The following is a 26187-nucleotide window of genomic DNA, read 5'->3' on the forward strand; positions in this document are numbered from 1 at the left end:
AGGAACGTGATGTCAGCTGCTTCTGACTTCTTCCATTTTATTCAGACATCCAGACAATCACTTTCTGTCCCTCTCCACTTCCCAGACCCTCACATCAGAGAGCCTGGGTTCAATTTCTTATGGCTTTTTTAATATTTTCCAATACATACTTTCAACTGGGTAATATACACATCATGTTTTCCTCACTATTATTAACCAATCAATAAATATACAAAAACTAGAAAAGAAGAGGGTGGCCTCTGAAACGTCAAAGGAACAACAGAGAAACTCATTGTACACAGCTAGCAGTTGGCTATGTTTGAAAAGGCAACACATAGGACTTACACAAAGACACAGGACATCAGAGTGGGCACTCCTTGTTCTTATGAACATTTTACTTTTCCAAAGAAGGTGGCTGTTTCTACTTTGCTGTGACAGTCTTGGGTGGATTTTAGCTAACAGCCACGTCTTGCTGTTATGAATATCAATATAAAGCTTTTTAAAGGTTTATATTGACACCCGTTTTATCTAGATAGAACATACAAAATATAGAAATGAAGGCATCGTTCACCTCATTTGATTTTTTTACCCAAGGCAAATTGAAGGAAAGCCTTCATGTACATGAGAAATTCATGACTGGTGGTAAAATAACACTGTAAGTGCTCCTAGTACTTTACAAAATCACTCACTTCAAGCCTGTTACTTTTATTAACAAGACCCCAGTTCAATGACTTAGCTCAAATCATCTGGTAAGTCATTAGCAGGAGTAACACAAAGTCCAGTTGTGCTACCAAAATCATCACCACTATAGCAAACAATATCCTACCACAACCCAACGAGTGCACATTTCTAAAACAGGGGGAGAATCATCTCTGGACCTGAGTCTTGCATGACCCTTCTTGTGCCCTCAAAGGGCATCAAGGGGTCATGGAGAGCTTGACAGACCCCTTTTATGGCCAATACCGGAGTGGCTTCCTGCATATAGGTTAAAGAGCGCCAGGGAGCCTGTTGTGGGTATGGTAGTCCAGGACAGCTCTAAGGACAGGGAACATTCTAATACCAGTAGAGAATAGCAAAGAATCATCTAGTGTCTATTTGAACAAGAAAACCAGGTGTCTAAATATGGAACTGGCTAATAGTATTCACAGAGAAAGAGAAAGTCTCTGAGAACCATGGCTCTGGAGAGAGCTGGGCAGGAAAGGAGAGACACTGGAATTTTGTAAAAAGAGCTGAGACTCACAATGAGTGTCAGAAAATCGGTATATCTCCTTTAAACAAAACCTTCAAATCCACTCTTGATATAAATGCAAACATGATTCAGGTGCTAAAATTTTCTCCTTTTTTTGTGTTTGTTTTTATTTGGAAAAAAAACCATTAAACATATAAATTTAGTCAACAGTAAAAAAAAAAAAAAAAAAAAAAAATGGGAACCTTAGAAAGGAAGTTCTAATTTAGAGAAAGCCTTATTTTATAGATTTAATTTCTTCTACAAGGCACCTGTGAAGATCCAGGAGCAATGGGGCATCCTGGCAGAAAAACAAACACTTGCCTAGTACGTGAAAACTATGAGGTCAGAGGGTAAGAGCATTCTCCTTTTGTGAAACCATCAACCTGCTCATCGGGTGATAAGATTCCAGTGGTGGGCATTCCTGTGGCTTTTTGAGGGATTCCCTGGGGAACTGATTCTAAGTACCAACTGGTTTGTGAAAGCATCAATAAACGTAGCCAAGGAAAGTGTGGGATGGGGGTTGGACATCACACCTGCTCACCATCCACACTGTCACACTGGCTTCCCCTTTTACCATAAGGTGTCACAAGTCTCCCACCACTCTGTTTTGTGAAATCACTAATAAGATCAGTCTCTATGAAACAGGACAGCAAAAGCTGTAAGATATAAAACTTAATGTGCCCTTTAAGAAAGAGAAAGGGTCACCAAAGAACAAAGGGAACTGAAACTGTCCTACTCCCAGTTCAGATACTTGAACAGGAGAGAGACCCCTTTGATAGCCCGAGAATGAAAACAGTACTCCTGTCCTTGATATTCTGTGAGATTCATCTGTGCCAAGCCAGGCACAGATACTCTAAACATGAATTTAGGAGAACCAAACTGAGGTCATACTGATGTTCTACAAAGACTCAGATTTTGCTAATTTGAAACATAGCACAACAGGTCAAGATAGAAGATGGACAGGTATTTATTTTGAATCAACTTATACCCTGTTATGCTTCTGACAAAATAACCTAAAAAAAAAAAAAAAAAAACAAAATGAAAAAAAATCATACTGAACAAAGGACCTCCAGGGTTTGATATTTCAAAAAACGAAGATAAATAGCTTACTAAAGATAAATAGCGTCACCCTTTGGGGATCTCTCAGAGGCATCTGAAATTTTTCCAGCAGAAGGGAGTCTATAAAGAGAGTGTGTAACCAGTACACCTGGTCTCCCACCCCACTGGAAAGCAATTCCTAAGGATTGGACTGCTGAGAGGCAATATGGACCCATTCAAATTTCCTCCCAGAGATCAATCTCTCTAAGCTCTGTGGAAAATCCTTAGTTGGTGGATGTTACCTGGGACTTTGGGTAGGAATAAGGTTCAATAGGGACCAAGAATATTCATTTGGTAGAAGCCTATGGTAGCATACCCTGGTAATTTCAAGGCCTCTAGGAAGGAACTGGAAGAGGCAAATTCTTAATGGAGTACTCTTTGGGCCCTCATTTCAGAAAGCAATGCTATTTTCATAAATTGGAACAGACATAAAAAATAAAAATAAAAAAGGAATAGAAAAGTTTATGCTAAAAATAATCCCCAATAAAAATAATCAGTAGCACATTGCATCTGTTAAGGGTCCCAGCTCCCAGTAACGACATGTTTCCAAATGTGGTGTCTTTTCAAGTTAATGGCATAGGCACTACACCCCAATCTTCATGTCCACACTCTGCAGATTCCGGGTCTCATCGGCTGTCATAAACTGGTCAGGAGTCTCTGATGGTTCCTTGTTCACCAAATGCACCATTTCCTGAGACTTGCTGGCCTCCCCGTTGAGCTCACTTGGTTTCCTGTCCTCCACCGTTCCATTGCCACTGTTGATCACGAGCTTTTTCTTCTGCCCACACCTGATGATTTTTAAAAACATCATATGAGAAAGGGTGTAGAAATCAACCAACCAACGATTGTCATCATGACCCGAACCCTTGGGGATATCATCGTGATCATCAGTACAACTTAGCACGGCCTTCCTATGGGCCCCGAACTGAACATGGTACTTTCTCTACTTCATCTTCCTGACTCCAGCACTTCTTAAACTGAGATTCCCTTATCTAGCATCAAAGGGAACTTTTCCAAAGTGGAAATCATCTATCTAATCTGCTGAAGAAGAAATCAGAAGGATCTAGAGCTAGGCCCGAGAGTCTGAAGTTTAACAGCCTGTACTTGAAGCTGCTCTGGAGGCTGAAACAGGAAGATCACAAGTTCAAGGCCTTCCTGGACCACAAAATTAAGTTCCAGGTCAGCCTGGATAACTCACAGAAAGCACTGAGGATGTAGCTAGTGGTTAGAGTACTTGCCTAGTATGTCTGATGCTCTAGGTCACTGGTTCCCAACCTTCCTAACGCGGCAACTCTTCAATCACAGTCTACCACGTGACCCCAACCATTAAATAATCTTCATTGTTACTTCAGATTTTGCTAGTGTTATAAATCACAATGTAAATATCTGATATGCAGGATATCTGACATGTGACCCCTGTGAGTCATTCAATCCCCCCACCCCGCCAGGGGTCGGGACTCACATATAGAGAACCACTGCTCACATTAGGTCCCTGGTTCTTAAAATAACAAACAATAAACCACCACACTGCAGAGGCTTCTAAATCAAGGGTGTAGAAAGCCAAAGCTAGTGTTACATCCTATGCCCCGTTAGAGTTAAAGAAGCGCTCAGGGACGTGAACATCCAACAGTCTTTGTAGTTAGTCAACACACGACTTAAGAGTAAGGACCCTGATCCTTCTGACTCTGGAGCCCCAGGCCCCAAATCTGCAGTGCAAATGTTTGCCTCTGAAGCATTATAGTTCCACAGGCTCAGATAAACCATGACGACTATGATCGTAAATCATTTTGATCTGTGTACTCAAGAAAGTTCGGCCACTTCCTCTTTCAGTCAACAGTGTGCCGCCTTGTCAGAATCATTGCAGCTCGAGTGGAGGGTAAGAAAGCAACAGTGTTCCAGAAGGATAAGGCCACATTGATTTCTTTCCTGCCCACAAACTGCTGGTTAACTTCCGCGTAGTCCTGCAACAGGACATTTGATACCAACAGAAGATAAACCGTTCCTGCCACTTTAAGGTTTCTTAGCAATGTGACCCAAGATCCGAAAGCAGAAGAAGGGCTTCTTTGGTAAAGTGTGACTCTGACCTGTCCTTTTGATTCTCATGGCACTGCCTGGACCCTCCCAGCCTTATTCAAAGCTTTCTCTTTGTTGTAACCTGTTTGTTGCTGCGCACCTAGCAGTTAGGTTGGGCTAATGGAAGCCAAGTGTTACAGCTTCCCAGCTATGATGGAAGGAAATGGATGAACATTTATTAAATGCATGGTTAACTCTAGGCAAAGCACAAGAAGTTGCTGTAACCCTCACTAAAGTGGCAATCACTCCCATTTTACAGCAGTGAGAAATGAGGGCCAGGGCACTTTTAAGGTTTGCTTGAGCACTGGAGAGATGGCTCAGCGGTTAAGAGCACTGACTGCTCTTCCAGAGGTCCTGCGTTCAATTCCCAGCAACCACATGGTGGATCACAACCATCTGTAATGAGATACGATGCCCTCTTCTGGTGTGTGTGAAGACAGCAACCATGTTAATGTACTCACATAAAATAAATAAATCTTAAAAAAAAATTTTAAAGCTTGCTTGAGGTCACATGAGCAAGACCAAGACCATATTCAGATCTTCAGCTCCAGGATTAAGTGTCTGTGCTCTGCCTGGTTCTGTCTGTGCTAGAGGTTTAGAAACAGTATGATGTTGGAACTCATTTTGCTGTTGGATATTTTGAACTCAAGAAACCAAATGTCTATTATTTGTGATCATAAGCTCTTCCCTGTAAGACAGCCAAGGCCATAAACTTTAACCTCTTGTTTGGGAAGTAGAAAATATACTGCCTCAACAGGAAGCAGACCTTGTGTCCCTGAGCACAGGTGTGCGGACGGATGGAAGGGAAGATGTTTCAACTGTGCAACAAATGGCCGAGGGCTGGGGACACCGGCAAGGTCTGTGTAGACAGCAGGGTGCAGCTTCGTAGTCTGGAGTAGTCACTTGACTTCTCTGAGCCTCTGTTTATGTGCTTGTGAAGTCCGACTGTTAGACTGTCAGCCTCACAGGATCGTGGGGACTCAATGGACTGCTATCTACTGCCATTGTGAATACTGTGCATCGAACAAACTAAGACCCGGGATGATCAGAAGAGCCAGAATATAGTAAGCACTCAAGACCTGCAGATTGCTGTTATTAGAACGGAAGCCATGTGACATGAACTCTAATGGTTTCTTTGTCTGCTTTCACTGTAACCGTCCTCACAGAAATGATGGCACCATATGGAGACCTTTGTTCCCCTCCTTTGGGCTATCAGGCCACTGAAACATGGGACACCAAGAAATTAGCATTTTCAAAGAATCTCATACTTGGAAGAAGGAAAAGCTGAACCTTAGTGCAAGCCAGAGGGGACCTTGGGAAAGAGATTTTGCATCTTTCCCGCAACTTTAACAACTACCAGGCCAGATATCTTGGAATCCACACAATACTGGGCCAGTGACAGGTGGGGTATTGCCATCACTGGGATTGCTTAGCTGACCATACATATTGTCCTCTATTTACACTTAAACTTCATGTCTGGACTTTGGAGACAGATTTAGTGGAAGGATTGTCATGGTATATCTTTATTTCTACCTCCTCCCAATGGTCACATTGTCTACCACCTCTGTCTCTGCTTTGCCTGTTTCACCGGCCTATTGAGAATGGGTGGCTAAGCCTGCCTATTAGAGCTTCCAGAGATCAGGCTGTGAGCCTAACAACCCCAGCTCACCACCTGCCTTTCTCTATGCTTTGGCAAGTTAACTCAAAAGCTGGCGGAGAACACTGCCTGTATTATTCCAAACTCTCCTCTGACATTGCCTGCATTCTTAGAGGAAGTTTGCCTAACTTAACTAAGTCTCATTTGCTTATCAACCAGATTGTTGAGAGGTAGGATGAAAAACAAGAAAGTGCTTTGTAAGGATAAAAATATGTCTATTCATGCAGGCAGGACAAGATTGTCTCTGTGACTCTAAATCAGTTTTTCAACCTTCCTAAGACTATATTATTCTCCATGTTGTGATGACCTCCAACTATAAAATTATTTTTGTTATTACTTCATTACTTCATAATGTAATTTTGTTACTGTTATGAATTGCAAATATCTAATATGCAGGATGGTCTTAGGCAACCCCTGTGAAAGGGTTGTTCGACCCCCCCAAAGGGGTCACAACCCAGGCTGAGAACCACTTTTCTAAAGGAACTGACTTAAAAGTGTGTAAGAGCAGACAGATAGACATGCCCACTATGTTAACCCACAGACATCTAGATTTCTGTCTATGTTCTTTCAGGAAGGTTACTTAGGATTTCCCTAAGAAACAATGCAACATCAAGTGCTCTGGGAGTTTAATGAGCACTTTTAAGACTATTTGTAAGACTATTCTGATATTTTTTTTCTTTTTCTTAGTTATACTTCTTTCTCAGCAAAGAAGATGGGCGCTGAAGGGGTTTCTGGAAATGAGAGACTGAATCCAAGAGTGGTGTTCAGTGCTACACTACATCTGGTAACTTTAAAGTTATGTCTGAGAGACCAGGTGTCCTTATAAAGCCTCATCTCTTCTTCTCTTGAACTACATGCACTACAGAACACACAGCAAACACAGGAAGGGAAATGAGCCAGCCCTGGATTTATACTGGAAAGGGTGGGCAGACCAGGCGCTGGATTCAGATAACATATTTTTAGAGCATTCTGGAATTTACCTCTACTTAGGCAAATAACTTGGTAATTTTTTTTTTTATGGCTTTTCTATTTCCAAATCCCCTCAGATATTTATGAATTCTTTTTTTGCAGTGTACTAGAGATGTGCCGTCTAATATAATAGTTACCAGACACATGTGGCTGTTTGTCTGACCTGTTTACTTTGAGACAGGTCTTGCTATGTTGATAGGCTGGCCTCACATCCATGGTTCTCCAGCTTTAGCTTGCTAGGATTACAGGTGTGTGCCACCATGCCCAGTCTTATGTGCACTTAAATTTAAACAAAGGGCAATTTAAAATTTGCTTCTTAAAATCTGTTTTAACAAATGCATCCTCGTGATTAACACTCTAGCTACCTCCAGGCACCCAACAGAATGCTTTGTTTTACTGCTCTTTTCTCTGTTTATGTGCAGCCTGGGCATCTCCAAACCCATGCTATTACATGCCCTTCCTTTAGCTCATATTATTCCTAAATTAAACTTTTGCCTGTGGGGGTTGGGGGAACATCTTACTTTCATGATAGAATGAGTCTAAAGTCACTGTGATTGTAGCTTAGACAGGAGACGTGGAACATGATCATCCCTGGAGGAAGTCTCATGGACAGCACTATTCTAGGATCCAGAGCCAGTTCAAGTGAGCAAAGATCAGACAAAGCTCGACTGCTATACAACAGCAAGGAAAGCTTACCAAATCATGGAGATTTATGGCTAGAGAAAGGTTCCCTAAAAATACCATTATTCTCATGAAAGAGAAGGCTGATGGACCTGCTCTGCACAGCCAGCATAGAATCTTTTGAGATGAGTCCTGAATTCTGAAGCCTTCTTTGGCAAGGCCTTTGTGGCTTTTCTCCTTTCCAGACACATCAGATAAATTCATCAAGGGGTAGGCGCCTAAGGGCTGCTACTGTTGGGCCTCATCCAATATCTACCAACGCAACTGACTCCTGATACAACTTGCTCTTATGGGGAGAACAGAAAGCTATAATTCAAGCCCCTGGTTTTATGAAGGGCAACAGGGAAAGCGAGTATGGATCATGTTAAGGGTGGGGAAAGTTGAGAAACTCATGAAGTACTCCCACCCAGAGTCTTTCCAAAAAAAAAGTGATTGTTTATTTTTATTTTATGTGCTTAGGTACTTTGCCTGCATGTATATATGTGTACCACATGTTTGCCAGTTTCCCTCAGAGTCCAGAGGAGGGTGGTAGATTCATGGAACTAGAGTTATAGGTGGTTGTGAGCCACCATGTGGGTGCTGGGAACCGGACATGGGTCCTCCTTAAGAGCAGCCAGTGCTAAGCCATCTCTCAGATCCCCCTAACCATCAGCATCATTCAGAGACTTTGTAATGGAAGCAGAGGGAATTAGTGTCTGTGACTAATGTCATCTCTGGTGCAATGAGCACCAAGGGTGTGGTGTGGTGTGTGTGTGTGTGTGTGTGTGTGTGTGTGTGTGTGTGTGCCACGCACACTTGTGCATGCCTTTGGGTTTATTGGCTTCTTGACACATATGATCATGGAGGACAAAGGTCAATGCTGGGTGACTTTTCTGAGTCACTCTCCACATTCTTTATTGAAACAGGTTTTTCCTCACCGAACCTGGAGCTCACCAATTTCACTGGACTGAGCAGCAAGCTCCAGGGGAAGACTCCTGTCTGCCTCCCCAGTGCCTCCCCATGCTGAGATCACACCACCACGAGCAGCTTTTTACGTGTATTCTGAGGCCATGAGTCTCAGGCCCTCATTTGTTCACAGCAATACGTTACTAACAGAACCGCCGTCCCAGCCGTCAAGCCGGTCTTAGGCCTCCACACATTAAACCTCAAGACTCTTTTAGAGAAGAGACGTGCTCTTCATTTTCTCTCTCTCCTCATTCATGCTAATAGCTATAGATTCCTGCAAAGGATGCTTGTTGAATAAATGGATCCCCTCGGGACCAAACTTTCTTTGATGGAAATAGGGTTCAATAACTTTCTGAAATGCAGTGCTCAAAGCAGAAAGGCTCCCGCCCTCTAACAGGATGAGAGACAGGCTATCAGCCTTAGGAACACAACACACATTAAGGGGCCCACGCAGTCTTCAACCACTTTTCAGCAGTGTGGCAAATCTGTTTTCAATTATCAAATCAGGACACAGTAATTTATGGAGTTCATGAAGCTGCTTTCCCTGCAAGAGACTGGCTTAGCCAGCTTCTGCCTGTCCCTGTTTGCAGGTTGCTAGGGTGATGGCTGGCCTGGGAACAAGGAGAGAGGAGGCCATGAGATCCTTTCTTTGCTGCTTAGGAGACAGGGAGCCATGAGGGATAAGATGCTATAATGTGCAGACTCCAACTGCTCTCTGGGACAGCTGAGATGCTGAAGGAGGGGCCTCTACACCAACAGCATCTGGGACATCTCCATGGTGACACCTGTAAAGCTTATGGACTGTACATGTGACACATTCTAGGGCCTGAAATCAAAGGCTGATTCCAAACAAAAGGAAATTCATATTTAATTGAGCAAAAATAATCCAAGAGAAAACAGGAACACCAAGAGGAAGAATAAAAGCTCTTTAAAGGGCTTCCCCAGCTGCCATATTTGTTTTCATCTAATTGAAGGGGCCCATAGAAGGTCTGTCAGATTTTCCCCAAGTTTTGTTCCACGAATAGTCAGCACTCATGACTAATATTTTTCTTATATCCTCAGACATAGGCAGCAGCAGATTTGAGTGAGCATTCCCAAGAATTCTAAGCACTGTAAAACAGCTTTATTTGGTTTCTGCAGATGATGAGAAACCCTTCAGAGACTGTGCAGGGCACTGGAAATAGTTGCTTATTGTTTCTGAACAACAAAGTGTGTAATTCTTCCTGACTTCTCAGAATCCAAAGCATTTGGGGCCTGTGAGGTGATTTAGAGGCACAGCAGAGGCAACCCAGCTAAGCCCAACCTTCCAAGAGGCAATCTAATGGATATTTACAAAAAGCTTAATGTCTGCAGCAGACACTTAGGGAAAAAAATGAATCTTTAAAATATCTGGGAAGGAACTTAGATTTAGTTTTTGTTGTTGTTGTTTTGTTTTTTTGTTCTTGTTTTGTGTGTCCTGGCTTAAAGTTCCCATCTCTTGGTGCTAGAGTTACTATTGCCCCGAATTTCACCTTAGATAGCACTCTAGTGAGAAGCTAGTTATAAATTAATTATATATGCACACTATGTAAATGACTTTCAGAATACAGAGCCTTTGTTACTGTGGGAGAAAGGGTTTCAAGGATGCAAAGAGTCCATTTGCCCTCTCTAGCCTAGGAAAGTTTATCAGTGCTTCATAGACCTCACTGAGGAAGATTTCCTTAGGCAATGCCCTGAATCCCTTCAATTGGATCTTTCATAAAACACAAAATACCATCCTTAAAGAGAAACAAGCAACAAACAGGCCCATGCCAATCTGGGGCAAAGATTCTAGAAGGTTCCATAAGTTTCCAATGGTCAAAAGAGGATGACCAAGTCTTGATTTGTTATGCAGCATTTTAAACCTTGGGAGAGCTTAGTTAATATTTGTTTAGTGAGCCAATAGCTGAATATGCACTTTATGTGTCTTCCCAGTAAACTATTTCATAACTTCTGAGAGTCACCATAGGGTTTAACCACAAAAAGTTAAGGAACAGTAAAACTTGACCACTATTTAAAGGAGGGGTTCCAATCATCATAGATGTCTTAGTTCTCTAAAGAATGGAGTAGAGAAAGGCTTCTTAAACTACGATACAGGCAGGACTCCCTGGGATCTTAGTAAAGTGCAGACTCTAATGCAGGAACTTTGTCAGGCAAAAAACCCTACATGTCTAACAAGCTCCAGGGTGCCAAGGCTGGCAGTTACAAGGGCTACAGTCTGAGCAACATGGATATAAAACCCAAGTTCCACGATGCCCTTCAAAGAGGAAAGTTTCAAGGGCCACCCTCTCTTACCTTCTCCTACTGTTGACAGCAATGCAAACAGCAAGAATCAGAGCCAGTGCCAGGAGGGATGCCAAGATGATGAGCCATTCTGGTGTGAAGAAAGGACATATATATGTCAGCCTCACAAACATACTTTAGGAAATAAAATCAAATGCAATTTAAAAATTGATCTGATCCAAATAAAAGGCCCCAGTCAGCTCTGCAGAGAGGTTTGAACAATAGCTCAGCTATAAAGACAGACTTTGCTATAAACATTCATCCAACAGGCTTCTTCTATCAATAGTTCTTCCAGAATAAAAATGCTTTCAAACAAACAAACAAACAAACAAACAAAAAAGATATTAAGCAACCCATTGAAGCCTGTACATGTTTTTGGTGAAATGCTAAGTGGATTAAAGGAAATTTGTGTTTCTTTTCACAGAAACATTCCATGACTGTGCAAGAGCATCTGACCTGCATTTCGTTCAAAATAAAGACGAGGTTCATAATCTAGTGAGCAGAGGTTGTTCCCATCGTAAGGGTAAAAAAAGGGAGACACCTTCCACCATTTCAACCATCCATCTCCCCTGACGACAGACTCCGAATTACTTGTGCCTTTGATTTAATATTTGCACTTCTAAAAAGCTAGAGGATCTCAAAGTTAGCGTTAATGATGCCCATCATTATGTTGTTTAGACAAATAAAAGTTGAAACTGACCTAATGTTTATTGGTGAGGGATTAAATAAATGGGTGAGGATTTATACATTTTGTTATATGATACATAATTCAAGGGAAAGGTACCTAATGACACAGTTGGGACTGACAAGCAGAAAATATTAGCCAAATAGCACATGTGGCAGTTTTGAAATAAATTACTTTGGAAGAATATATTAGGAAGAACGTCAATTAAGATTGTAGCCTTAACACTTGTGAGTATTGAGATACAGCAAATGATTGACATTTCCATCCATTTTCTAAGCTATAGTTTCTAAAGTCTACTGGATAATTATGTATCACTTGTGGACTGATGCAATGTTATGCATATGTTTTAAACTCAATTCAGCTGCAGATGTGTGTGGTAAATGAAGGCTTGGGAAAGAAAAAAAAACAGGGATTTGTCAGTCACTGTTTCCCTCGGAAGTCTTGCTTTCTTCTTCCTTCAGACCGTGCATCCCCTTTAGTTCATTTCGAGGAAGCAGTGACACTTTTAGGAAGATGCTGTTGCTGTTCTTCCTCCCCCTACTCAGCCTGGCCTTCAGCACTGAGCTGCCCTCGTTTCCTCTCACTAAACCCGGACAATCCTCAAGCGTGAGTTCAGCCTGCCATCCTCTGCCCACTCCTCCCTGAATGTCCACTTCTTCTTTGTACATGTCCTGACTCCTCAGGTGGTCAGTAAGCTGAGACAAAGGAGCAAGGCCCACAAGGGAAGCTGTTTTGGAGCCCTCCAAAGAAAGGGTTAGAAGGGTAATTTGCAACATAAAGGGAAGCTTCCTTTGTGGAATTCCCCCCCCCCTTTAAACATGCTCATTTTTGACCCCAAACTAAAAGAAGAAATTGCATCAAATACTAGATCTTATATCATGGGACAGCCAGATGTCAAAGTTCTCTCCCTGCATGTGTAAGACTTTATAAAAAGTTTCTTCTGGCTGCATTAGCCGACTGTCCCTCAAGGAAGAGTAGTTTGGGGACCGGAGGAATGTTTTCACTCCAGCCAACACAGATGATTGGTATCTAGTCCCTGCCTGCCAATGTAAGAGAATGACACATTTTATCTCAGTTCCAGAAATATATGGGAAATTGGGTTGAGCTATGAGGGACTCGGGTGTGCCATGGGGTTCTCTGGGTGATCCATTTATTCGTGGGGGAAAATGCCTTAGTAACGGATGCACCAGTTCTTTGGGGTAGGCCTCAATGCAAGCTCATTCATCTCATGGGTACCTAAAGGGGAAAACAAAGAGGGCTGCAGGGAGACTGTGATATCTTTATTAATATCTAAACTTGCAGAGGGGAGTCAGATGGGCATTTGATGAAATATCGTCTAGGACATTCTGAGAATCTTGCTGTAATTACCTGATGTTTGCTTCATGGTGTGAAACTCACCTGGAATCTGAGGTCTCCTAGCAGGGCCAGAAGGTGTGGTCACTCCACTGTCTTGATTTCCACTTGAGTGTCCTAAGGGGAAATTCAATAAGCTCTTTCAACTTGGGTTTGGAATCCAGACCCAGGAGTTTATTACACAGCATTGTGGGCTTCCCTCCAACCACTGTCTCACTAGAAACTTTAAATAGGATCAAGGTACAGATTGTTATAAAGTGTTAGGCAAAAGATGTCATCTCTCCTCATCTCTCAAGAAAGTCCGGTGTGACTAAGCCACAGCTTACAAATGTCATTTTTCTTACAGGGAACAGTGATGGGCAATGTGTGAATTTAAACTCCAGAGCTAGTCAACCCTGGCTTTAATAAAACCCAGCTTCTTATTAGCAACTGTGGCTGGTCAAGTCATTACCTCTAATGCTCTGTTTTCTCACTTTTAAAGTGAGGATCATAACAGAAACCACTTCATTGTCATCTCACAGAAGCTTAAAGAAGTATGTGGTGGTAGTAGTTGTGTGTATTTATTAGTACCTGAGAACAACAGGACCCCCCTCCCTGGGTAGCTTGCTACAAATACAAAAATCTGGAGCAACACTCAAAACCTCTAGAAACAATAGTTTCATTTTAATAATATCCCTAATGTATTTACATGCTTCAGAAAGTTCAAAGTAAGCCACATGCAAAGTGTGCTGGTGAGTTTTTATCAACTTGATACATGCAAGCCCAAGTCATGTGTGAAGAGGGAATTTCAAATGTGACAATGGGCCCCTCAGATCAGTCAATCTGTGGGGGAACTTTCTTGATGATTGATAAGGGAGAGCCCAGCTTCTCAGGGTAGTGCTGCCCCAGACAAATGGTCCTGGGTGGTATGAGATTTCAAGCCGAGCATCCATAGAGAACAAGCTATAAGTAGTAGCATTCCTACACGACCTCTGCTTTCAGGAGCCTGCCCTGACTTTCTTCAGTGATCCATGATTTGGGATATGAAAATCAAATAGGCCTCCCCCACCCCAAGTTACTTTGGTGAAGACCTTTATCACAAGAACAGAAAGCAGACTAGTATGGACATTGTAGGTACTAAAGTGAAGGACAATTTCATTTTTGCCGTGGGAGGGGGAGGGCTCGCACTGTCCCTTTTTTGTCTATAAATAAGAGGAGGTTATTAGAGTTTATGCTAATATAGTGAAACATAATAGAAAAAATGAATGCTTTCTATTGTCGAAAGACAAAATGAGGAAATGAACAAAAGGCCCAACTTGCAAAAATGCATTTTGAGAAGACAAACTGAGTCACAGTTCGGAGCTTTTTCAAAACAAGGAAGATGCCACATCTAAAAGGAAACATTTTGATTTTCTATTTCCTTTCTTCCTTTACTCCTTGCCACTAAATAGCCACCTGACCTGGAATCTTGAAGCCCATCAAGGAGAGAAAAGCCTAGGCAAGACTGGTTATCCCATTGGTCAGGATAGGTGGGCTCAAAGAAAAATATCCAAGATGGTCAAACTTTAGACTTTGCAGAGTGAATGCTGAAATCTAACTACATAGGATAGCTTGGTTTGTACATTTGATGCATTTGATCAAACAAAACAGGGCCAAGTAACTTCTGTGTTGTTTCAACAGACCTCATCTTATTCTGAGAGCGGCCTCTCCTACACAGATCTCAAAAGAGTCCAGGACAGTTTTTCTACCCACTGAGCAACAATAGTGTCCTGGGCAACTGGCAGGTTTTGCATGCACAAGTCATGGCATATCGGCCTCCAAACTGGAGAACTTTGGCCTTGAAAAACCACTGTAAAGGTAAAGTCACTCCTACTGGTCTCTTTTGTCTGACTCATAGCAGCCTTTGATATTTGAAAAGAAGGCCATTAATAGATCATAATCTATTTATTTTCCTTTTCCAAAGAAGTGCTCCTAGCAAGGAAAGATCTAGGTGTGTACACAGGATGAAACCTCCTGTTTCAACAATAGACACTTGCACAGGTGCCAAAGGAAAAAGACCAGTTCCCACCCACCTGGTTCTCACTTCAAGCAAAAGCCCAAAAGGATGGGCCACAGACAGAAGGTTTCCCTTCTGCTCAAGAGCTCCATAAATCTAACCAGGGTAGAACAGGCCTGAAGAACAAGTTCTGCAAAGCGTGGCACTGGACACACCAGTTTGGAAATGTGGCCCAACCCCAGACATGGGCACACAGATCATTCAGTTGGCTTCAACTGTGAGAAAGGCAGCAGAGAATGGAGCACACAAATCAGCTGAAGGAGAGTGCCTTGGATAACTCAAACCCTCATGCAAAGTGTATCCATCTGAATGAGGAAAAGACTGGGAGCTTCCAGCAAGCTTCTTTATGAAATCTCCGCTGCTCCACAGGCCACACCCATAGATGTAGGGAGCTCTTGGCTTTGGAAACTGTGCCTTCAAACAGCAATCTCTTATTTTCTCAGTACCATGACTTTTACACAAAACCTAGATTACTGAGGTTCGTGAGATGAGGTTTGTTTTTATTAACAAGGAAAACAAGGAAACAAAAGCTGGGGAAGGCTAAATGTGCTAAAGATCCCGGCGACATTGAAATATCACTCTCTATTTTAGGATGGTTTCTAAAGAAGCCTACACCCCAGAGCTCCTACATTTCAGAACTGTGATTAGAGCCACCATGTTAATATCCATCCTCACATTCACTTAAGCACTAGAGGCTGCACTTGCCCCAGACTCATGCCGCAGAGGCTACTAATTTGTATGGATTCCCTGGAGCCTATGGAGCACATAGATTTGTAATAATCAGGAGCTCACAGAAGGAGGTGCCAAGAGAACATCTCTGTAACCCCAGCATTAGGGGTGAGACGTAAGCTTGCCTCATTTCAGAGTTTGCTGCCTGGAGTAATGTTTCCAGGGGTTGATCTGAGTCACGGCCGACAGCAGCCTAACAATTCATGTCTGGCAGTAATTATGGTCATTATGGAATTTTCTTCCAGACTGGGCTTAAGAGAGGCAATATGAGACCCCAAGCTTGGAACCTAGCTCCACCACTCTCTAGTCATATCAACTTGGCAAGTTGCTTCTCTCCTCTGACCTTTCTTACCTCTTACCTCAGTCTCCCCATCTGTAAGAAGATGACGATAATAGTGTCTTCACATATTATAGGGTGTGAAGGTAATTAGATATGTTAAGAGTAAACGAGCTCTAAATTCCCTGGTGTTAGGATCACTTGTGCCACAGAAATATCAGTTCCATATAGTTCAATGAAGCAATAAAATGCTTTGCTTAATCTTCCTGGCACACAGTAAATTCTGAAATGCTGGCTACATTTTCCGATGTATGCTAAACACTTTCAGGTATTTGTTCTATCATTTGGTCTGTAAAGGGTTCCCTGTGACACTATCTCCAGCTAGGACATTGAATCTCAGACCCTGTCATCATCTTGCTCAATTTATAGGTAGAGGAATGAAGATCCAAGCCAAGCTATTTTATGCCTGAAGAGCTCTCTTACTGACTCCATAATGGGGCAGTGTAAAATGGGGTTGTTCTTGTTAGGGTTACTATTGCTGTGATGAACACCAGGACCAAAAGCCATTTGGGGATGAAAGGGTTTATTTGGCTTATGTGTCACAGTCTGTTGAGGGAAGGCAAGGTAGAAGAAACTCAAATCTGGCTGGAGGCAGCTGATACAGAGTCCATGGAAGAAGGTACTTCTTACTAGCTTGCTCTTGGTGACTTACTCAGTTTGCTTTCTTGTAGAATACAGGACCGCCAGCTGAGCAATGGTCTCACCTACAAGTTGAGCCACCTCACACCAATCACTAACTAAGACAATGTCCTACAGGCTTGTCTACAGCCTAGTCTTATGAAGGCATTTTCTCCATTGAGGTTCCTTTCTCTCCGATGATGCTAGCTGTGTTAAGTTGCCATAAAATTATCCAGCAGAGAAGTACTGCTTGAATTTTTCCAGACCCTTTCATACAGAAGCCCTTTTTCTAGAGTGTTAGTTGTCCAAGTGCCCATCCCAGCAGTATCAGGATGACTAGGAATTTATTAAATATACAAATGCTTGAACTCCACCCCAGACCTACTGAATCAGAAACTTTGGGGTGTGGTCCAGCAAAGTGACTTAATAAGCCTTCCCTGTGACTGAAAATGCATGTTTTTTTTTAAAGTGTGAAACAATTCTCTAGGGATACTGACACATGCTTCATTAGTTATCACCGGATTCAGAGATTTTAACAGTGACTAAACATTTTAAACTCACCAGCTAATTCGGATCCCTGAGTCACAGTGTGGAAACCCTCTCTGGGGTCCATGGATGAGTCTCGATTACCTAGAATAATAAGCAATAACAGATGAAAATGCTTACAGCTAAACATCAGACTGAACATGGGGACCCCAAAGAAAGATCTAAAGAAGAGACTGAAATAGCTGAAAGGTTTGCACCCTCATGAGAACAACAACATCATCATCATCAGCCAAGGCACCGAGGTGGAGCGAGTGATTGGGAGAGGGAGCACCTTCATGGAATCAAGTTGAGGGTCTCAAGGGAGGGGAGTGGGGGGAAGGGTATAACCTTTGAAATGTAAATAAAGAGAATATCCAATAAAAATTTGAAAAGAACAGTTAGCATTGTGTCTCAGTTCACACTGTCATCTTTCTTTCACTCGGTTGTGTTTTCACAAGCTATCGTCTGCTAATGACAACACTGCTCATCCTTGAAAACATTGATGAACAGGCTAGATCCCTAATCAAAATCAAGGAAACCTAGGTGGCATAGGCCATGCTGGATATGCACTCAAAATATCTTGTGGATAGAAATCCAAGAACAGAGCTAAGGACTACTCTTAGAAACATACTATGATGCTTTCACTGGGCTGAGTTTTGAATGAGATACTTCATAGCTTGGCTAAGAATTGTGATGCTGGAATACATTCATTTAAATGGTGCCCTGGGGCTCAGACCATACAGCATGAAAAGAGGTTTCTTGGAATCTGAAACAAAGTCTTAGGAATGAAGGAGGCAAAGGCTCAAAGGGAAAAATAAACTATCCAGAGAGGAGAAAGGTCAAACTTTAATGTAATAAGAATCAGTTGAAATGGTGTGAATGACATGAAGCTGGGTATCAGAAGAGGTCTTCATGTTTTCTTTAAAAGCGTAAACCAGCATGATCAACAAATCACTGATATGACCCCTTCTTCTCTAATACCCATCACCAGAAAGCTTTAGGTAGAGACAAACTCAAGACCAGCTAACTTTATATCCAAAGATCTAACCATATAGGAAACAAAGATACACAGAGAACAGGGGTTCCCAGTGTTGGTACAGATCATTACCAAGGGTGCCTAGAAAAAGAATACGATGAGATGCTCTGTATGTGATTCCCTGGTTAGAAGAAGTGGACTTGCTTGTAACTAGGCATAACTTTATTACAGAGAAACCACGTTGTTCGTTGGAGAAGGATTGAAATAACAGACCACAGCACTTGACGAAATGCCTCGGCAAGAGTCCCACCACCAAAGTCACCATTTCCAAAGCCATGACCTACACCGGGCCCATCACCACAACTGCCATTGCATGTTTCACTGCATTACATTCGGTGTACAGAAATATTTATGATCAGGAAAACACATTCTGTAATTCTTCTGGATTAAAACAGGGAAATGAGAATGAGATCATTTGCTAATCACTGAATTCACAAAGAACTGAAGGATGCCCCCTCCCTGGGCACTATTGCCATTCTTACATGGATCAGATGGGATCAGCGCATGGCAGCGCTAATTTGGTAGAAAGTGTTTCATTTGCTAGCAATTAGACTCTGCAAACCACCGAAGAAACTATATCTAAGCTTTTATTTTAAATACACATCCATTATACACAGGGCCACTTTAGCATTTAGCATGTTTGTGGTACTCCTTTGATTCATTCTGATGAATCTAACAATAGCACTCGAAGGTTTTAATGAGGAAAAGAAGATTATTAATAAGGACACTAACCAAAAGCCTTCAGAGTCTAAGGGGGTTTGGTTTTGCCAAGACTGCTGAAGTTGCTATTTTTAAAGCACCTTTTCTTGAAGCCTTAGAGTGGGAAGTCAGAGGGAACGTGTCAAGCATATAACACCCTGGATTTTCCATCCCTCTGTCAATCAGAATGTCACCACTGCCATCTGCTTTGCATATGGGATTCCCATGAGATCATTTTCTTATCTTTGTCTTTTGGGAGAGTGGAGGAAGTAGGATCTTTCTCCAAATTAGATGTATTTACATGTGTGTACACATTTATAGTTAAACTTGTTTATCTTTACTGTGTCAGTGATTGAATGGTAAGAGGAACCCTGGTTACAGGCACTAGTGGGAGAAAGTGTCTAGTTTCTTAGACACAGAAATCTCTTTCCAATTTCCCTGTCTGTAGTGTTATTTCTTAACACAAACAAATAAATGAAGAAGAGAAGTACAGAGGATTGCTTATTTGACATAAAAGTTTCATTTTGGGTCCATGTCAGACTTAACTGAATAAGTCATATAATTACTACTACAATAAAATGAGGGTCTCAGTTTATTAATAGTAAACCATAAACTTTGAAGCACACCACGAATAGAAAAGGTTTATATACCAACCCATCACCAAAAATAAAACAAAGCAATTTCAGAGCAGACACCAGCATTTGAAAGTCATTTGGATGTTTTGTAATATTAGAATGTTCCACTAAATAGGTAGAATATATTATTTGAATAAAATGAAATTGCTAATATTCAACTATTTTCATATATCAAAATATCAATTTCATGTGATTCAAGTAAATATATCAAAGGATGAAGAAAAGACAAAGCAAGAAAATCTACCATATGAACTAAGTCACACACACAAAAAAGATGTTACACCAGGAAATGAAAGCATTAGTTTATCGCAAATAAGTCTACGTTTGCTGACAATATAATTGATGACCAATAATGAAAGCCATCCCCACAGTAGAAAGTAATCTAATCACAGCTTGCACAGAAAATATCCCCTACAATAGGAAAATATATATGTTGTTTTTCCAGAGAAGAAAGCCAGATGACAAATGGCTAAATTACCTGGTAAGGAGCCATCAACATTAAAATTGGAGTCAGTAGCAACAGTCACTTCAGTTTCTCCAAAGACCTCAGTCTTAGCAGGGGTCACTGGGAAGAGAGTCCTGTTTTCCATTGGGTCTGGGTAATGCAGGGTATAGCCTTCCAATGAAGTAGTTGTATCTCTGGGAAGACTTTCACCTCTTCTTGCATCCTTGCCACCACTCTTAGCTGCATGGAGGTGGAGTGAATGATAAGCCCACACCTGTAAGGCCACCACCCACCATGTGTGCTTGTCCTTAGAAGGTAATGTTGCTGAGACATCTTTCTACTTGTTCTCCAAGACCAAAAGCAAATAGTACTGAACGAAAACAATGTTTTGCAAGACACCAGCCAGGTAGCACTCAACAGGAAAGATTTTGGTGACTACTTACTACACAGAAGAGGCATTTGGTAAAGAATTGTCTGACCCATAAAGGGTATGTGGTTATCCCATTGTGACCTTGATGTCACCTCAGGTATTACAGAATTTTGATCGTTTTGTCTCAGTTGGATCTACCTCTGAGGAAGGAGTAAAAACAAGCCATTGGATGGAAAGGTGAAACCATTCTGCCTGCAATTGGAATAGTAAGCTCAAGATCCAAAAGACCTGAGTCAACTGACTTAAATTTTCTTTTCTGTGATAGGAGAGCATTCTTCAGAGTCACCAATACCACAGAGCTATGGTCCAGAAGACAAATCAGATATAATATTAGTTCAATGGATATCAAAGAAATCCTACAGAAATAAACATCATTATTAAACCAAGTTACTAATCTTTAAAATTCAGCATTTGGCAGAAAAGTTTGTACATAATGCACAATGGCTTCTAAAAGGTCTATGAAGCAGAACAATCAGAGATCACTGCCAGACACACCCTTTGATCAAAAATAATGGATAAAAACAGGCAACAGAAGTACCGCCACCAAAGATACCATAAAAGTACCACCACCAAAGATCCTACAAAGCACCAGCATCAAAGATACTACAAAAGTACCATCACCAAAGATACCACAAAGATACCATAATGCCTTGATTTCTGCTTAAAAGCCAGTTGGACTTTATGATTCTTACTGCTAGATGGCAGAATAGAAGTTGTTGGATGGTCTTCGTCTTCTTCCAGCTCTTCATGTAATGTAGAGAAGTTCTGAGAAGGATTCTGTGCTGTTTCAATGAGGGATGAAGCCACTGTTAATTAGGAACCATAAAACATGGACCCACATGGAAAGTCTAGCATAGAATATCAGATGGACAGATGCAATGGGAGAATGATATTTGTGCCTTTCATCATCCGCTGATTGAGTCAAAGATACAGAAAGATTATATTTTGTCCCTTGTTAGCTTATTTGCCTCTCAGAGAAGTTCCAATCTGATGAAAAAGCCAATACATTGCCCACCCTGGACCACCTCGACCCAGCTGCAGCAAGCATCCCAGAAACTAAGATCACAGAGACCTGGAAAGAGATGCTGTAACTTCAGTTTCCCCTCAACCATAAGATTGCCTAGAAGTTAGAGTATAAGGAAAACATTGCTATGTAGTGCATGTGGACACAAAAGAAAAAGCTCATCTCCATCAGTGAACTCGTAGCAACTTTATAAGGAAGCAAATCATTCTCTTGTAAAGAGCATTGCATTTGAGTTACTACTTTTTTAGTAGGGCTGTGGTCTCCTCTTTAGCAGGGTTTCTCTTGACTGCACCGAGGAAATGCTTGCCTGGGTAAACACAGGGTCCTCAGTGATATGTATCAAATTGAGATGGAAGTATTGCCCATATCTGAAATCACTTTGGTTGTTTTGAATTCTTTTCTTTTGTGTTTTTCCAAGAAAGGTACTGACCTCCGAGCCACAGGTGCAAAAGCCCCATAAAACACACCCATCAGCCATGCGCACCAACAAACAAATATAACCAGGAGAGAGACATTCACCAAATCCTAAAGCAAACATCAGGAAAAAAGGCAACAGTAACATAAAGTGGAAATGCAAGTCTTGCATTGGCTAGGGCCATTTATATATTTTTATGTCTCCTTTGATGCCTAACATGGTGCTATTTACATTGATGACAATCAACACAGGCCTGGTGGCTTTTTTCCTATGCTCAAAGGGCTCCATTATGTGCAGCAAGCAGTGAAATTAGGTCTTCTTGATTTGGGATTTCTTTGATATTCTGCCAAAAATTTGTAAATGGCTTTAGGTTGATCTGTGGGCTATCCTTATAAATCTGTTGAAAATTTAGGGTAGTAAAATTTTCATATTTCTTCCTAGTAGATGTTTAGCGATAGAGAAATATGGTAGCAAATGGTTCCTTTTAATTCCATAGATGCCACCACCTTAGTCAATTATGGACAACATGCTTCATCCGTCCTCTAAAAGCTGCATGTGATTTCTCCATTAACTTTAATGATCTGGCCCTCATATGTCTTTACACAGTCATGAAAGCAATAATTCTTTTGCCTGGCCGGGAAGAAGGGTGGGAGCCAAAAAGTCAGCTAAAACATAGAGACAACATTCTTCTAGTGATGGTCTTCAGAGTCACATGACTAGTTAGAGATAGAAAATGGAGATGAATGATATTTCCATATCTCTTTGTTAATAACAAGTTGTTGACTCTGGAATGAAGCCTGGATGAAAATAAATTTGGGTTAGAAGATACTCTACAATAAAGGCCGACAGTGAAAACAGATTCAGACCCTGGCTGAGCTAAGCCACCTAGCAAAGACTGCCACCGTTCCATCACCAAATGCAACATCTTGACCAATATGAGCAAGATGTGAAGAAGATAGCCAGGTCAAGAAAGGGGCTGTGTGTCATTATCCTTACGAGTTGTCACTGAAAGTGGTCCTGTCCTGTTCAAGTCTTCCACAAAATGGGTATTTGGAGCTGCAGTAGGCTGGAGGGTTGTACTATAACTGGAGTCTGTATCTGAAGGAATCAAATTGATGTTACTGTCATACTCCCTATGCTGGGAAATGATCTGAGGGCCATTTAAGTCTTATGGCCAAGTAATGTTTACATTCAGCCTGGTGAGAGGAAAGGACAGGTTCACATGTCCAGAATTGGGTTAAATGATTGTTTCTTCAGGAACATCACAGAATATTACACAAGCACACAATGGGGCTCATGGTCTTTGCAAAGGGACAGACACATAACTCATGTGTTACTTGCTTCATTGTAAGATAGATAAGTACAGTCAGACACATGGAGACAAATAACATAGAAAAGCATCTCCTGGTCACCAGGCCAAACAAAACAACAATAAAAAGTTTTCAAACAGACAGTGGTTTCCCTTGTTTCCCTTTTTGTCTCTTTGCGTTTGTTTCACAAAACAGACACAAAATATATATCCACACATGACCCTATATACCTAAGTGGAGACAACAGGAAGTGCCCTCGGACAAATAAGAATCATTTTCCTATAAATAAAAGCATGAAGCATCTTGAGAATTATGATTATAGTGTTGAGTGGTGTGAAAATCTCCCAGAAGTAATTTAAAAGACTGATTTTTCCAATAGTTATCACAGATCTTTTGGGCTGAAATAATAAGTTCAGAGTGAAACAGGGACCGAGCAATCCATAAAGAGCATCAATATTGCGAACTCTACAATTTACTCAATCCACCCACTCCAGTTCCTCTGGATGACTCCAGTGGAAAGTACTGAGATACAGACACCCACCTTGGGTGGTGCCCAGCAGCCTTTACATGATAAAAGTAAAGACAGACAATATCTCTGTTAGAGAAAAATGTGTGGCTGATTCTATTTTCCAGATTTCAAAGAACAAAGGCCAGTTACCCACAATCAAAATTTCAAATCGATATCCCACCCGTAAAAGACCTTGTCTACAGAGGGCCTACATCCACTCTTGTTCATTTTTCCTTTTATAAGAAATTTTCTATCATGTATGGTAGAAGATAACTATCTTGTGTATGTGAGGAGGCACAGTAAAGAATCTGCCAATGTGACAAGTCCATGATATGGTTAAGATTGTTATTGTAGCTATGAGAGGAAATTGTGAGAAAGAGAGAGAGCATTCAGAGGCATCTGGAAGGGTCCAGAGCAGAGAAATAAAGAAGTAGACTGAACATGGCCATCAGATTGGAGATGTGGAGATAGATGATCAAGGCTAGAAAAGAGGGAGAGAGGAAAAAAATGGTAGAGATAGATAGAAAAATAGAAAGGTAGAAATAGGTAGCAAGAGATAGAAAATGGAACACAAGTGAGAGAGTACGTGTGAACAGTAGAGAAAGCCTGGTATTAGGAAGGTGAGGAGCTGGGGTTAGGGAAGCCCAAGGAACTAGGATGCGGGTTTTGATATATTGTAACAGGTACTTGCAGGCCAGCATGGGCTTTGACACACAGACATAAGTGTATATTAATGAAGAGCCATATGTCTCTTCTGCTGGAGTTAAGGGAAATGACCCCTTTTGTCAAATGGGAACTCCAAAGTTTCTGAGGAATACTGGCTTTTATTTAATCACCAGAAACCCTCCTGTAGTGCAATTTGAAGTCATTTCTGGAGATTTGGGCTACCTAGGAAACCTAACATCTTTTTCTTGATGTATTTACTCACAATGCAATCATGTTGGAAACTTAATAATGACTCTGGAGTTCTTATACTTTGTGATTGTTTGTTTGTTTGTTTTGCCAGGATTCTCTATGGAGCCCCATCTCCAGAAACTAAGCACTTAAAACTGTGTACCCAGTCTTGCCTATGGTCTTTTAATAATCTAACATAACAGTCCAAGCCTGGTCATTTCAAACACGTTTCCCCCCCTTTTAGACCAGATTTATCCAGGTATAGTGATGTACATGCATGCCTGGCTTTTCTTCCTCTGTGGATCAGTTTACATGAGTCTTCTTTTCAAAAGGTTCTCCACCTTACTTCCTTTTTCTGACTACACAGGTTTTTGCCCCCCCCTTTTTCCCAAAAATTATATTAAATTCTTTTTTTAATAGTCTCCAGGAAGTATGTGGTGTTCTAAATTTCTTTAGTGTTCATATCGAAAGTATGACTTTTTTCTATTTATTACTGATGCATATTGTCAGATCTATTGTGCTACTAAGTGGGTTTTCTTTTGTCAGCTGACTTTTAAGTCAAGTGTAAGTATGGATGGCACATCGTTGTGTCTCTAATACCTTACAAGCTTAACTGTATGCTTCCATACATGGATTCTACAGCATGTCTGTTCACTAATATTGGGATAAGAGAGTATTTCTAAAAGAGAAAATTATGTGAGTTTTTGCTTTACTTTGGAGATAATTTTTTAGTGCTCCAATATGGAATTATATTCTCACTGAATTATTAGGATGAATTTCAATTCAAATATACGTAGATCGTAAGACTGGAAATTTATATCCAGAAAATAAATCTAAGTGAAACTTCCCTGAAAAAATTTACCCCTCTATCAGTTATTTTTAGAATGTTATATTTTGTTATAAGGATATTTTTAAAAATAAACAAACAAACAAATAAAACAACAAATGACTCTACTCAAAAGTGTAATATAAACAGTCTTCTATTTGTTGAGTACTGAGATGGAGAGGCTATCAATTCTTGATATTTCTGTCAAACAGGCTGCTGCTGTCACAATAAAAGGAAATTTCTCTTAAATATAAAAATCAGTGAAATAATTTATAACTTTTCTTTCTTGTAAAACTACAACTCATATTTATTAAATTGCTTAATTGTGCTTGTCTCATGTACGAGTTGTCTATTCACTAAATTTACAGCCACCAAGAAGGGCCAAGAATGTTCCAAATCCTGAATCCTTAAATACCACATTATCTCTAAATGAGGCAAGAATGAGTGGCTTTAAAGTTTTCTGAGTCATTAAGTTCTTTATTTACATTAACTATTCACCAACTTTTTTAACCACTTGGATTTCTCTACCAAAACCGAAGTTTATCTTTGAATATATAATGGAGGCAATCGCTAAATTCATTATTTGTTGTTCTTTTTGAAATCTTTGGACTTCAAAGGCATGTTAGAATATGCAATCCCAGCACTCAGGAGACTGAGGCAGGAGGATCATCAAGAATTGAAGACCAGCTTGGGCTATGAGCAAGACCACCTTAAAGAAAGAAATAACCCACCTCTCCTTTAGGAGAAATAAA

The 26187-nt window shown here is 41.0% G+C and overlaps 1 protein-coding gene across 4 annotated transcripts in view; it reads right to left on the reverse strand.

Moving 5' to 3' along the window:
* Positions 1 to 40: 40 nt before the first annotated feature.
* Positions 41 to 26187, reverse strand: part of CD44 (CD44 molecule (IN blood group)) — an 86679-nt gene continuing 60532 nt past the window's right edge. For 3 of the 4 annotated variants that reach the window (XM_080931481.1, XM_080931480.1, XM_080931479.1), the window contains 7 exons: positions 22894 to 22995; positions 21151 to 21240; positions 20062 to 20268; positions 17250 to 17318; positions 13015 to 13086; positions 10944 to 11022; positions 41 to 3093 (listed from right to left, as the gene is read on the reverse strand). In XM_080931481.1, the coding sequence (XP_080787607.1) occupies positions 2889 to 3093; positions 10944 to 11022; positions 13015 to 13086; positions 17250 to 17318; positions 20062 to 20268; positions 21151 to 21240; positions 22894 to 22995 (824 nt within the window). In that variant the 3' untranslated portion in view covers positions 41 to 2888. The remainder of the gene's footprint in view (positions 3094 to 10943; positions 11023 to 13014; positions 13087 to 17249; positions 17319 to 20061; positions 20269 to 21150; positions 21241 to 22893; positions 22996 to 26187) is intronic. The other variant, XM_080931482.1, reaches the window with a different exon arrangement.

This window comes from Micromys minutus (assembly GCF_963924665.1).
Source record: "Micromys minutus genome assembly, chromosome: 17".
NCBI classification, from domain to species: domain Eukaryota; kingdom Metazoa; phylum Chordata; class Mammalia; order Rodentia; family Muridae; genus Micromys; species Micromys minutus.